This window comes from Plectropomus leopardus, chromosome 21 (genome assembly GCF_026936395.1).
Source record: "Plectropomus leopardus strain MGB_pleo_1.0 chromosome 21, ASM2693639v1, whole genome shotgun sequence".
Lineage (NCBI taxonomy): Eukaryota > Metazoa > Chordata > Actinopteri > Perciformes > Serranidae > Plectropomus > Plectropomus leopardus.
In genome coordinates, this window is record NC_142196.1 from 19,360,116 (window position 1) to 19,375,902 (window position 15,787).

Here is a 15,787-nt window from a genome sequence, read left to right on the forward strand (position 1 = left end):
TATTGTCTTCTGTGTTGTATATCTTTTTGTGAAGCAGTTTAACTGTAAAAAGTGCTATGTGAAGTTATTATTACTTTGAGTAGTGATGGCGATTAAAAAAAAGAATGACTCATGGTGCAATGAGTATAAAAGTGTAAACACGAAAACTGACTGCTATGGCAAAGAAAATCAGCAAAATGTCACATCTAAGAAGCTGGGACCAAAGAATATTTGGCATTTTTGCTTGAAAAGGGACTAAACTTATCATTTGACTGTTAAATTTGTACTTGTAATATATAGTATAATTCAGTCGCTGATGACAACCACCAAATAAACATAATTAAACTCCAACCTGAGGGTCCAAGAGTTCAGGGTTTTTAAAGTAAGACTTTACACAGCTCGTGATCCATTTATAACGTCTGTCGCTCTAATTAATTGTCTCTAGTATCCATATGGGCCGGCAGCCCTCCTCTGGTGCACAAGGTTGTCTGCATCCCTCTGCTGTTAATTGGCCTCACAGAACATCTGCTCCTGTTTTAAGTGATGCTCGCTTCGGCCTGGCTGCCCTCCCTGTCTGAGGTGCCAGTTTAATGGGTGTGAGCCGAGCCCACAGCTCCTTCATCTCTCTAATGATAACATGATTGTCCATTTTACTGCAGATTCTTTACCTTCTGTAGGTTGTTAATGGAGACAAAGCGGAAAATAAAGATGGGAAAGAAACCTTATGTCTCATACACACCAAATACAAACAGCTCCTCTACAGACATATTTCTTCCTAAAGCCATGTGTTGTAGTGAAACGTCACGAAGCTGATAAATGGAATTACTGAATGGATTGTGCCAGAAACTGCAAGCCTCACAGAAATGGATGACGGCACTATGGCCCCAAAACCAGCTGCTTTCCACTGATAGCAGTGAAGCAGCCAATATGACGTGTTGGAGGAGAGAGACGCAGCTAAAATTAACATTCGGAGGGGAGCATATTACTTCATATGCACATATGCATGGATCTCATACAGCAGGTTGTAAAACCGCAGACTGGAGTAGATTCTTAACAATATATATTTGCAGACATGGGCCATACAGGGGCTGTATATTTTTCCATCAGGTCACAGTGTTGGCTTCTGAGCAAATTCCTGCTGAACTAATAATATTGCCATCAGCCCTGGCTGTGACTGTAGACTCAGGTTTTATTAGAGATGTTATTTCTTGTCATCATTTATATTTTTAATATTATTTTTGGGTTTTGATTCAGATTTTTACATTGGTTTTGTTAAAGATGTACTTTGCAGGAATTAAAAAAAAATCATCACTTATTATCCACTAGAAGTGTGAGGGGGTCTATTTTCTCTTAATTTTCTGTGTTTGAGAAATTTATGGGCGCTCAGGTGAGGTTGAGGCGATAGCAACTAGGTGACAGACGGCAAGCAGCAGGCAACCAAGAGACACACAAATACAGCAAGGGGAAAAGCCAAATGAGAGTAAATCTGGAGTGGGTTTTTTACTTTCACTTCTGCTATAGACAATAATGCATTTGCTCATGTTTTTTAACAAAAAGTAAACAAGATGCCCCTAATGAGGGATTCTCAAGCAGACTAACAAACGCAAACCAGCCATAGTGACACAGTGATTCATCGTTGCATGACATTACATGATGGATTACCCTTATCAATCACCATTCACACAAGGCTGTATATTTTGTATGGAGTGAGCTGCATCTTTCCCCCCATGACTTCACCATTTCCAGACAAGCGAGGGGTTTAAATCTCAGACTGTCGCAGCCCAGTCGTAACTGAACCCGGGTCAGTGCACACAGACTGAGCACACAGTGTCCCTGACATCAGTATTTCCAGGCTGGAGTGAAGCTATACTCTACATAGACATATATCACACTTTCCAGTCCCACGGTGAGGTGATAGATTATGTAAAAGCAATAACAATCCACCTAAATTTGAGACATTCCTGAGGGCCTCTGTGGCCAATTAGCTGCTCAGTTTCCGGACATTTCCATATTTTCTGGAAAAGTGAAAGAACGCACGACTACTGCCAAGGAAATCCTGCTCCAGTCTGCTCCGCGCTGGCCGACACTGCTCTCTGGGCGTTCATCCCAAAGACTGGAAAACTGGGAATTCCAGGTCACACTTTCGCCATGGGAGATTAGCTCACCACTCACACACACAAACTCAGTATTTTCTGGTAATAATTACAGTCTTGTGTAATACTCCAGTATCTGCCATTTCTCATTCTTTATTTGGTAGGTCTGGCATCCCAAACGGGTTCAACCTTTAACTTATCAAGCGAAATATCTCAGCAGCTAATGAATGGATTGGCACAAATTTTGGAGCAGATAATCATGGACCCAAAAGGATCAACCCTGCAGATTTTGGTTATTCTATGATGTTTTCTCTGGTGCCACCATAAGGTTGACACTTTATTGAAATGTTGGATGGATTACCTTTATATTTGGTACACATTCTTTCATTATTTGTCATAATTTTTCATCTATCTCTGTTATTAGGTCAAAATGTAAGTTTGTCCAATACTTTTGTTTATGATTCATATCTGCAAAACAAATGACACTCCTCAACTGAACTTTGGTGCTAATAAGCAACTGTTAGCACTTTAACATGCTAAACTAAGATGGTCAACAACAAGTAGACATGATACCTGCTGCTAAATCAGGGTTCCTTCAGCATAAAGCAAGTTAGGTGTAAGACTTAATAATGAAATTTAGAATGAAATTTAAGACCAATTATACATTACTCAAAATTTACGAGAGCTAAAATTGCATCGGCATCAATTACACAGAGTTAGGTACAATTTTGCCCAAATCTTGGGACATTAAACATGACTTTTTTTGGTGTTGTGGTAAAGAGGAGAGTACAACAGAACTGATAAATCCTGACAATTGCTGGCAAGTTGCCATAATGCAAAGTTTAAAATCCAACTTGCCATGTCTAAGCATTTTTAAGACTTTTGAAATATTGATTTAAGAGTAGACATTTTTATACCAATTAAGGCAATATTTTTTACATTAATAAATCAAACGCTTTATAAGACATTTTAATGATCTGCAGGAACACGATATTAGGACTGAAATGATTAGTTATTTTTTATGTAAAATGGCAAACATTCCTTGTTCCAGCTTCTAAATTGTGTGCTTATTGTTTTTAACCATTCTATTGCCTTTCTTTGCCTATATAAAGCACTTCCAATTGCCCTGTGTTTGAAATGTGCTACATAAATAAAGCTGCTTTGCTTTGCCCTATAAGTACAGCGTCGCAGAGCCGCCATCGTGGCTGTAGACTTCTAAATCTTGTTTTTACTGCAGCCAAAAATATACTTTGATGTTAAGGGAATATGCAAGGCTAAATTCTTTAGACGCCGATGATAATTAGCTGATTATAAAACCACATATTTATAAGCCATATGAAAAATATAACTGATTACAAGATATGTACTGTATTGCATCGTGTGCCACATACTTCCAAGAGGTTACTGACTTTTATAAACTTTGTGTGCATTTCATCGGCACTCAGCTGAGCGCACAGATAAGTTCTGGCTATCAATGCTGCATCATGGCAAGCAGGAAAGCCTCGAAAACAAACGGGGGAATAGAGTACGGCCTGCTGTCTTCAATTAGCTGAGTTTCCGTGAGGAGTGTCTGGGACTGGCCACTCAGCCTGTCAGACGGAGTCCCATCCGGCCGGGTCTCCGTGCTCCACATTCCATCCAGAGCGGAATTACGTTCCGCCCCATTTCAGACGTAAAACGGCACTTTGGTACTCCATATTGGAAACATGTGAGAGGAGTGTCATAGTAAGAGTGGCGTCTCACGGCAGCTGGGGTCCTCTCAAGGTCAGCACTGGGTACAGTTATTGGATTGTCCCTGTGAGCTAAATACTCTGGTTTTAACGGTACTCATTACATTCATTTCAACATTCTCTATTTGAGAACAGTAATTAAACACATACGCATGTTGCTAGTGATATTCCAACACACCAAATGGTTTGTTTTCATGCAAACACCTTGCACATGGGGCTTAGACCATCCGGTGTGGAGTATCAACAGCTGGTCCTACACTAATCCACTCATCAGTTAAATTAAAGCTTACTCAGTTGTATAGTAAATGTTTTTTTAGCCTACTGCAGCTGGCAAAACTGTATTGTGTAACCAAACTACAGTAGTCTGCACTGGACCACAAGCATTTTTCCTTCCCTACAATCTGACGGGATAAAGCCGGCGTCCCAGTTCAGAAGCTGGACTCTTCAAAGACCACATTTCTAGACAGAATACGTCATAATGGGCCCCAAAGTCTTGGTACATTTTCAAAAGCTGCTCAAAAGAAAAGCAGCCTTCGTTTGGCTGAATTTTAAAAATGACATAACACGTGTATCACTTGCAGCCCAAAGCATCACGTAATGTACTCTGCACCCATCAGTTGTTTAATCAAGCATTTAAGCGATCCTTGTTAACTCATAAAGCCAGGACACTTTACATGTGCATGTTGTTTTAGGCTGGTGTTTGTGACAGGTGCGCATTGTTCTTTAGCAAATGTGTAAATTAGGACTGAAACCATTTGTTTGTTTTATCGATAAGTGTACTACTTCCTGTATAAATGTAGTTGAATGTTGCATAGGTCATTCTGTTGGGTGTAATAGATCATTTTGTAAATTACAAAAATCAATGAGAATGGACAACTTGCTGTATAAATGTAGTAAAATGTGGCGTAGGTCATTCTGATAGGTCATTTTGTCAGCTACAAATAATAATGGTTGGTTGGCTTTCCAAAGAATAAATGGAAAGCCAACCAGTGAGTTGGCTGGTCTTCAGTGGTGTTACTGGTCATAGGTGCTAACTGCCAACTGAAGAATACAGTGAGAACTCACAGCTTATATACCCACAGGTGAGCTGGTGCCTTTAATACTCAAAATAGAAATGCATAAAATTGAATGGGGTGTCTGTAAACATGCAAAATAAAGGGTATTCATGAGTAACACATAAATTACTGGGACATTACATAAAAAAAATCATATGTGCCACATTTGCTCTGGTATCCACCATATAATAAATAATAGTCTTTACTGATTCACAGCACAATATAATGAAAATACAATATAGTGAAATGACCAATTACTTTGTAAATGTCCACAGAATTGTTAGTGAGTATTTCTTCTCAGGGTTACTAGATTATGCCCATTATTGCATGTGGATCCAATGGGATAGGAAAGTTTAACCAACCGTTGGCAGCCATTTTCAAAAAATGGTTGCCACGGCAACCAGGGTCAGAGTTTGAGATAGCCCTATATCCAGATGTGTTTCTAATGTATCCATAATCATGTCTGCCAAATTTGGTGCTTTTATCAGAAATTGAACGATTGTTGTGCTCTATTGAGTTATGCTGCCCCACTAATTATAGTATACAATGTAGAAGAAAGGGTCCACAAAGGGAACACTAAAAGTGCTGAAAGATCAGGACAGCCTCAAGCTCGTCAGGTCGAGTGCAATGGCCCGTGATTATGTCACATTAGATGAGTATGCTATCAAACAAATACAAAGACTTCTCTGTATTGACATATTGCTGTTTAGTCTATCTAAGGCTGCTGTGGCTCACTGAGCTCAGAACATTTTGTCCAATAAGCTTCTGTCCTGGAAGTGGGGATGAGATCATAACTCATTTTGGACAATAAAATAAAAAAAATTACACCTCATGAAAACTTTATTTCTGAGCCTTGGGGGTGTTAAAGCATTTTCTCCCTGCTTGGAAATGGTGCGTTTATGCATTTATGAGTGTGTATGTGTGTGTGTGTGTGTGTGTGTGTGTGTGTAAATGAGAGTAAAAGTGTAACATGGCCATCTAGTGGTAAAATTCAATTAGGGAGAACCATCTTTATCTGCAGTACTGTAGGACTGTGTGGATGAGATTAAAACAACATCCACATTTTATGCATTGCTCTATTGGTGTAATGAAGACTTCAAAAAGCAGGGAATAGCCTTCATCCTTTTTGCTCAACATAAAACAACTACAGCTAAATGACAGAATTAAGGATGCAAAGGACAGGACAGAGAAAAAATGCCTGCATCATCAAATTTCTCGTCTCAAGTCATACCTGTTAGTACAAGCCCACCCACATTTTCTTTTCACTGCATTTCATTATACCAAACAGCCACAAAACACAGCTTTTAATTCCAGACATTAAAACTCAAAGGATACATGATATAAACCAGCAAAGCCCAATAAAGCAGAGCTGTCAACCGGGCATGTGCCTGCAGTGGGAACTCTCTGAATTCAATAACATTACAACCTAAGCGGTGTCCCGGAATAAATATGAAATAAAAGATTTATTGTGTCTGGCGGCATGAACAGAGCTCTGCAGAAAACTGTCGGGGCCAGTGCAGCTGAAATATTTCAGCTAAATCCTGCAGCATTCAGGATTGGTTCGGGATAGAGATCTAGCAGAGAACAGTGATCAACATTGAGGGGGGAAGCTGGCAGGTTTCCACTGATCTGTTCAGTGTGCCGCTTTGAAGCATTTTCAGTAAAGTTGTGCATGTATTGGAACAGCACAAATCAATTATTCATACAGTACAACCCATCGTGAAACAATCATAATGAAGCGCATTAAACACATTAGTCCCCACACGCTGGCTGCTTTATCAGCTTCTCTTAATCTCTCTCACGCATGCTCTCTCATCTAACCCTTGAGATAAATCAGCACCAAAACTCACATATGGAAGCTGTGCTCTCCGGCGATGGCCCAGCCCACAGCACGGCATGAAGGGGACCCGGGCGGGAAGGAACGGACGGCCGTCTCACAGACTCCCTGTCAGGCGGCAGCATCCGCTCAGCCTCGGTCCATGCCTGCACACCTGGCCCACAGGGGGTGCAGACCACCAAAAGAAGCAGAGAAAATGACGAGGACAGAGGAGATCCTGGACGGACTGACGTATCCACACCAGCCCCCTTCTACTGTCCACCCACCCCCCTGGCTCAGAAACTCTCAGGATTCAAAAAGTCAGATGTCCCCTCCTCCTCCTCTTCATCTTCTACCCATCTCCAGACTGTTGCAGCAGAGTGCCCACGAGCTGACAGTGAGGTGCACGTCTGAACTGACTGTTTACCCCACCCCGAAATCTGTAACCGCTCCAGCAGATCCTCTGGGCTGCCAAATCCTCTGCAGTGCTGCTGTGCTGTGGCAGAGAGGTACAGTTGCAGGCTGGCACACTGGTTCAGCTGGTGGTGGATTTAAACACACTCATCATCACACACACAAGTTCCTTCTCAGCATGGGAAGGAGGTGGAGTTCTGAGTGTCCTTTATTGACCGCTGTCCTTTCCTGACGGGAGGACGCCGCCTCTATACTCCCCGCCTCCTTTCATCCTAGGTTCAGTCTGCTTTTAAAGCTTGACACACACACTCTTGGCTTTCTTCTTGACTTATTGGCTCCCGGTTACACACAGATTTTACTGCCTCCTCACTATTTTTTTCCTTTGTGTCATGCAGCCCTCATTTGCATTAACCTTCATACTTGTGAGTGGTTAGGACAGAGGCTGAGACAGCTACTGGTTGCTGAAGAGACTACACTGTGCTTTCATGTAACAGAGGGAGTGTGTGTGTCTCGTGCAGAGAGAAGAGCAGCAGCACAACTCTGCCTGTGGTGCATAGGGAAGTCGCTCGCACAGTTCGGTCATGCTGGGTGTGAACACGGGGCTGGCGTGATTGTTTCTTCGCGGCACACACCTCCGCTCCGCTCCTGCCCTTCCCCACTGCGTTCAGGTGATTGAGTCCAGACTGACTGGCAGCCTCACCGCTGCGTCGTAACTGCTGTGTCAGCCAGAAGTGCAAATACTCTCTCTCTCTCTGCCTCGGTGTTCAATGAAAGACACATGTGGCGGGGAGCTGCAGAGGTGATATGCATATACACAGAATGACTGTGGACGAGTTTTTGAATCCCATTCTAGCAACAGGAGCACACAGTGTGAGGGATGGACTGAATTTAAATGATTTAAGAATGCCTTCTGGCTTTTAAATGTCTGTCCTGCATACTTGCAAATAATTCAACACTTTAAGATATTTGTGAATGCTAGGACATGGTAGGAATATTAACCACCTTATTTAACACGTGGCTCATCAGTTTTCTTGTGCTGCATTCAAAAAATTTTACACCTCTGCGACATGAGAAAATCGGTTTGATTTCTTTATTATTAGACTTTATCAAAAAATATATTATATTTATATGTATTTGTATTTATTAATTTATAATTCTCAAATATTTAACATTATGTCACAGGACAAAAAATAATAAATATTTAAATTTCTTAAGCCCCTTCTTGAGGTTATTTTCTTGTCATTTCTTCTCTTTTTTTGTGCTTATTTTCAAGTAAATTTCTTGTAACTTTTTTTGTGATTTTTTGCAAATTGACACCAAAACAGGTGTCAAAGGGTTAACATAATAAACATTCCTTGTGATTGCAGGGATTTTTGTGAGTTAATCAGGAGGCATCACAGAAAACACATCATGGATTTTAACGAACCAAAGCTGCATCAGCTCAGTTGGTCTGCGTTCATGAAGCCTCAATTCAATAATATTTGCATAATTTTTCTGGACGGTACAATTTGAGGAACAGTTGGTAATCTTTTCAATTCATGCATTAATTACTGAACTTTATTCTGGAGACTGGAGTTCTCCTCATATTATTTAAGCGTTTAAGGATTTCCTGAAATTATAAAGTGGTGCTATTCATACGGTATTGAAGATTATATCACTTGAGATATTCAGATAATTTAGATGGCATGTTGATGTTGAAAGATGGCCATTATGTCTGTATCTGTCTGTGTAAAACCACTTGGCTGTGGGCCTTTCCTGTAATACTTTTATTGTCACCTGCTTTTATTGCAGCCTCATGAACACTTTGCTCGATCTTTATATTGTGCCGAGCTGACACTGATGCTGACGACTCAAACATTTGTTTCATAAAGAAAAAGAGCAGCTTGTCTCTTCTGCTGCAAACCATCCTCTATCAGTGCATGAGGTGCCACACAGATATTGTAGTTTGGCACCAGAAAAATAACATCAAGATTTCTGCTGTCAGACAGAGCTGTATTGAGATAAAGACTCACATTTCTCAAACTCAAATATCTGTCTCCACAAATCAGAAGAATCGTCCGTATGTAAACAAAATATTGAGCATTGCTATTACACTGCACTTTTTAATTTACAGTGTTTGATAAAGAAGGCATTGTAAAGAGGTACCTAAACTAAGCTACAATTAAGGTTGAGTTCTGGTGGCTATTTCCTATGTTTGTAAAATTGATTACTTTGGCCTGGAGCCCTAGTTATATGATCTATTTTGCATGGGATAAAGTGCGTAGCGCAAGTGCATTTAGGACGTGCCTGACTCCACTTTTTCTAGTTAAACAGCACATAACCTGGGCGCCAAGGAAGGTGCAGGGGGCAAAGGGGTTGTATTTAGTCCTTCAATTAATAATCATAGGTGTGTTTTTAGGGGTAACGTTAAATGAACCAGACAGAGTGTCATCTTCCATTCCCCTTAAACGCAAGGGCGTATGCACCCGCCGAAAAAATATTTTCATGGCAGATTCAGAAAACTGAATCTGCTGAGAATAGAGGCCCACAGAGTCAAATGAACGTCTAATTCTTTCAATGTTCAGGTTCGATTCCTAGACCTTAAAAGGGAGCTTCACCAACTTGACACCTCTAAGTCTTTTTCTTTTGGAGTGCTAGCTGGCAATTATTGTATAATATCTTTTATCAGTGCAGGGGGAGCTGCAAAATCTGATGAATTGCCTCAGGTGATGTCATATGAATGAACATGCTAAATATGAAGCTAAAGCCAGAAGCTAACCAACTTAGTTCATTATAAAGACTGCACAGCAGCCTGAGTTTGTCCAAATGTGACCAAATTCAAATACCAACATATCTAAAGTTCATTAATTATTACTTAATATCTTGTTTTTCTTTTAATTAGTACTAAAACAAAGGGGTAAAACAAGAGGCAAGGCAGATTTTTTAATTGTTTCCCCCAGAATCCACATTTCACAGGAGCTCTGAGAGAGTACTTATTTAGTAATAAGATTCTGAAAAAATGCTACTGAACCTTGGTCTTACCTGCAATGTTATGCAGCAGTTCAATGAGATCTATAAACAGCAGGTTTGAGAATATGTTAAATGCTAATACAAGCTCATGTCATCAACTTGTATTCTGAAATTAATTAGTAAACTGGGTTATACACACACAAAAAGGAAGATTTGTCTTTTCTTAAAGTTTTTTTTTTTTTCCACTGGAATCATGCCTTTTCTTATTATCACACCTTTCTACAAAGTCTACGGATCACAGTGATGTTTTGGTGAATACAGGCAGCATTTCTGGACCCAAGTGGCCCTGTGCAGATGGTGTGTGAAGCTCCGAGCTCATCAGTGATAGTATCACTATAGTAGTAACATTTATCTCCTGCTCTGGTCTGACAGAGTGCTCAACCCAACGTAAATCTGGCACCATCTTTCATCAACATTGAAGCGTCTTCAGTTACTGCCAATAATTCACTGGCTGACATGTGTCTGCTGTGATGGAAAGGCATCATTATAAACAGAGAGCTGTGCACCTCACAGTGAGGAGGAAATCCTATCTATCAGGTCATCTGTCACAACCCGTCCTCCTTTGAGAAGTCATCATTACTCAGCTGCTGCCGACGTCATGAAAAATACTGAGCATGCCCAAAAAATAAAATACTGTCTGTTTAATTTAGCATCTCAATGCTTGAAAGAGGTCATTTGCTTAAAAAACTGCATTGCCAATTAGCAGGAACGCAAAACCACTGATCACAACTGATCACTGAAACCAACTGTAAAAAAGTAAGAAATGCAACAGAAAACACGTATGTTCGCCTCCTAATTGTCCTTCGCTACGCAGAAAACACTCTCAATCAATCACAGAGGCAGCAGACATCTGATGACGAGAGAAAACTTCCTAGGCTAATTAAATGCATCCATCTTATGATTAAAAAAGTGCAGCATTGTGAATAACTTCAGAAGTTTTACTTTGCCGGTACACAGTTTAGGAGACGATGTGCCAGCCTGCCTGAAGTTTATGTTTTGTGCAGTTTATGAATAGATCTGAAACAGTCAGATGATTAACTGATATTATTGGCATTAACTTAATAGCCTAACAATAAATATATGTATGTAGGTGTTTAAAAAGTAGTCAAAAATATGATCAGAAATGCAATTATTTATATACAGATGTGTATATGTGTACACTGGAACATATATGGCAGGCTCAGGATTTCCATTAGAGGGTTATTGATATTAATTTAGTTACTGAATAAAAAAGGTAGGATTAAATAAGTGTATACCTCTTTCTACTCCTTTTTGCATATATTTTGAATTTTTGAATGTCTCTTTTTTGTTCATGTATTTAACTACTGTTTTTGTTGTATTTTACATTTTCAAAATAAAGACATCAATCAGTAGTAAAGCATATTTAATTTTTTGGCTGGACAATACAAAGCAATCTGTAGACATCACCTAGGACTTTAGTGACGTTGTTTGTGACATTTTAAACAAGCGACTACATGAAATCCCTTGCATCACTCTGATGCATTTCATAGCATGGCCTAAAAACTTAAATCACAACTAAAATATAAGTAATAAGTGCTAAAAATGTACAAAGTGTGAATGATTAGCAGCATTTCTTCACGTCAGTTGTTTAGAGAAGCTTTGTAACATGCTGCATCCATCCTTGTGATGTGAAATGATTTCTGCCAAAACTTTTTGATGGACTGTTATTTCAGCGGAAGACTTTGATCACTCATGAAAACAGCAGAAAGCATTGACCTTGTCCACGAAGGGGGTAGTGCATCAACACAGTGCCAAATTAATTTAGCCTCGCTGTAACACAGCAGGGTGGGGCGTGTGTGGAGGCTGAAAAACTTGGATTCAGGTCACTGTGAAGGCAATGCACGCACTGCTGAAGGGATTTAAGCAAAACTGGTTCTTCTTTTTATCACATTTGCTTGTTACTTACAAAACATTTTTTTTTTTGAGGATGAGTCTATCTGTGTTTCTTCAAAGTTAAAAAAAGTGTTTGCTTGGGATATTTGAGCTTGGAGGTGGAAGAAGATGTTATTTTATTATTCCTAAACCTTTATTTAACCAGGTTAAGATACATTGAGACTCGGTGTAATAATGGGTTTGTACTGTACAAACACATCAGATCCATAGCACAGTATTACCAACATAAGACGCTATCGGCACACTCCCAGTCTGGAGAAGCAGACAGGAGTATTGGGGCACAGGAGCTAAGCAATGCACTGCTGTGGACGCCACTTTAGTTTGGTTTTGAAAGTCACTAACACAAACTAACTGATCAGAGGCAGCCATAGACCAGCAGCTCCTGGTGTCCTGGTATACGGTTTTTATCTTCTTTATTGTATTTTTTAGAGTCTAATGGCTGTAGATGGGGGCAGCAACAGGACATATTTAACCTCCTTAAAAACAGAACCACTTGAAAAAAATCAATATCAGTTTTAAGTTTGCCAAACTTGGATTATTTTACTGCCTGGCCTTGCCATCAAACAGCATTTTCTGACAGGGAACTGACGCGTTACATCACCTTCTTCTTCTTCTTCCTTCTTCAAAGACACCAGACTCAATTGTCAGAAACTGTAATTTTACCTCATAGCACATTAGAGTGTTAATCTGGCCCAAAAAATTCAAGCCCAACCCTACATGAGCCCGCACAGTTTCTGTCTGAGCCCGAAGTGAGCCCGAGCCACGGCAGCAACTTTGGGCCTGAGCCCAGTTTACAACATGTATTTCTATGTAAAAATAGACCTATATTAGCTTATGTTACATTTTATATAAAACATGTAACATAAAAAAAACAAAAAATATCTAATATTAAAACACATATTTAAAGCCAAGGGCTGGAGTGTTTCCATGCACCACTGCTCCTCTTTCTCTTCCTTATTTCGATAGTCTGTCATCTCTTGCACGACAAATTCGGCAAAGCAAGCTGCACCCCTCTGGGAGTCTAGAGGCCACCTATGATGATGTGGCACGCAGATGATGACCACTATTCTCTGGTGCACATCATGTTACACACACCTCTTCTGCTGCTGTTGAGGTAGAAGCAAAAACTGCAAACCAAAACGCCTTGCGGGCCCACTTTCCCTTTCTTGTCCCTCTCTTGCATGCGCTCTCTATCACCTCAGTTTCTCTCTTAATTCAGTTGATTAAAACTCCTGTCAGAGTGCCTTTTAAGCACAAGAACACCGTTTAATAAAAGAAAACAAATTGACCAATGGTAAATTAGTGAGAACCTGACCTGATTTAAGTCTGAGGGAATAGTGAGAAATTACAGCGCAGGTTCGGACAGAGAATCTGAGCTCTTCAACACATTAGAGCTGCTGGTCTACACCTGACTCAATTGCATGTTTGTGTCAATGTGTGATTTTCGAAACCATACTAAAGTGGGTTTATGTTAAGCAATGATATTGGACTGAGAAATTGTTTTTTAGAAAGGCTTGAGAAAAAAGCATTTTGACACTAAAACATACATACTTTGGAAAAAAAAAACAAATTTTTGGATTTGAACACATTTGTACACGACTGAAAAGCTACAAAATGATGATAAAAACCTCAAAAGTAAAAATAATGGAGCTGCCCTTTGCAAAACATGTGGTATTAATATCGACTGTCAGGGAAAGATGCTTAAAGTGACAGCTCTTTCAATTCGAGCAGGAGAAACTTAGAGCCTAAATACAGATTTTGCATTTGAAACTGTAAATGATCACCTGCATTCATTGAATTTTGCCACTAGATGGCAGTCTGGTGTTTCTATGGTGGCTGATGAAACCGCAGCATTCTATTATTTCCACATTTGCAGTATTTAACTCCATGCATCATTACTGCAGTTTGATGCCAGAAAACACATATGGCTCTCCAGAAATATCTACTATTGGAAAACTATGACATATGTTGCTTAAAGTTCAGGCGAAGGTCTGCAGGGTTAATGTTACACTTCACTTTCCAAGATTTCCAGTGGCAGCTTCTCCCTACCACTACAGCATGGCACTGGTATCCGTTACATAAAAAGCCAAGGGTTGCCAGATCTGATAAGTGTCAGAGTCAATAATAAGCTCTTTGCGTCACCTCTTCTCTCCATTAAGAGGAGAAAAAATAATATAAGACGATGATGAAAAGGAAAAAATGCCTGCAATCAGGGAGAGAGTTAGAAGGGGCTTCCTGCCCTCACCACACCCTGTCAGGCAACCTTTCATCACCAAATCCATATCTCCAGCCTGGATGTACAGACGGAGCAGACAGGGGGTCTAACTGCAAAAATGTGCCATAAAAAAGCTACAGTTTTACTTTGTAAAATATTTAATTTAATGTGTATTAGTTTTTTTTCCCCCTTGTAATAAAAAATTATCAATTTATTATTTATTTATCTATTTTAAATTCAAATATATTTTTAATTTATACATTATTATTATTATTATTAATATTATTATTAATAGTAATAAGAATGATAATAATAATAATAATAATATTAATAAATTTATTAATTAATATATTAATTATATTAATATTTTTTATGCTTTGATAAATGTGCCTTAAAGTGGCCTTATACATACAGTATGTACATTGTGTCTATCCTGTCCAGGTGAACTAATGTGGGGGTGATATCACAGGAATATAGATGCTGGGAACCTGTTGTGTGAATGTATATTCACTTATTTATTTATTTAAAATGTCTTTATCTTTTATAAATAATTTGTTCTTTAATATACTTTTACCATCTTGTCATCTGTCATTATACATGTAACTCAATTTGTCATAGTTTAAGTTGCCATAGACAATATTGTTTTTCTTATGGAAACAATAAAAAGCATGATTAAAAAAACAAGCTGCTACAGTGGGATACAGAAATTAAGACACACTTTCATATGGAGATGGAGGTGGAGGCGATACAGCCTGGTGCAACCATTTACATAAACAGTGTGAGTGTGGGAAGCAGTAAGAGGTTAATTATGACATAATATTCTGCTGCTTATGCAAATCACAGTTTCTGTCATTGTTACTGTACATTGTTTCTAGTGCAGCAAAGTCTCATTCCAGTTATCCTCCCCTGGGCCCCTAAAATCTTTTTTGGCAGCTGCTTTGATATCAGATCAATTCAGTCATTTTATTACCTGTCTGTTTTTCTTTGTTTACTTCAAATTTATGCCTTCCTTTATGTTACCTGTCAGTTGCAGAGATGATTTTGGTGAACACTCTACTAGAGCCAGAGGGCGAACTGCCTCGGTAATAATTGCTTTTTTTAAAGGTGATCAGACATTCATCATTAGAGATTTTCGTTTTTGGAGCAGCCTGACAGAAGAAATTACGCTTGCAGAGTCGATGTCTTTATTTAAATTCACTACTCAGGACAAACTTTTGTAGATTTGCTTTCAAGCAGATCTTCTCTTCATGTTTAATCCTGTTGTTCGCTCTGAGCTTTGTTTCTCCCTCTCTGTAAACCACTTTGTTAACTCTGTTTTTAGACAAGTGCTATATAAAGAAAGTTTATTATTATTCAGGGTCGGGAGGGGGGCTGGATCGTTTCCCAGGATGCATTAGGCACAAGGCAGACTCTAAACACAGTGCCAGTCTACAGATGGACAATCACTCACATTTACACCTACGGGCAGTTTTGAGTTTCCAATATGATTAGAAAATACAGCACTCAAGGCTGAATATATGACTACATTGACTATAATTTATTGGAAAATAAACTTTACTTGC

The 15,787-nt window shown here is 39.3% G+C and overlaps 1 protein-coding gene across 3 annotated transcripts in view; it reads right to left on the reverse strand.

The window, feature by feature from the left end:
- Window positions 1-15,787, reverse strand: part of cacnb2a (calcium voltage-gated channel auxiliary subunit beta 2a) — a 77,127-nt gene that overhangs the window by 54,684 nt on the left and 6,656 nt on the right. Inside the window, exon 1 of one of the 3 annotated variants that reach the window (XM_088071910.1) lies at window positions 6,708-6,934. The exons of the other annotated variants lie outside the window; for them this stretch is intronic. Within the exon in view, the coding sequence (XP_087928036.1) occupies window positions 6,708-6,755 (48 nt within the window). The 5' untranslated portion in view covers window positions 6,756-6,934. Of the gene's footprint in view, window positions 1-6,707; window positions 6,935-15,787 lie in introns of those variants that run through there. 3 annotated transcript variants of the gene reach the window in all.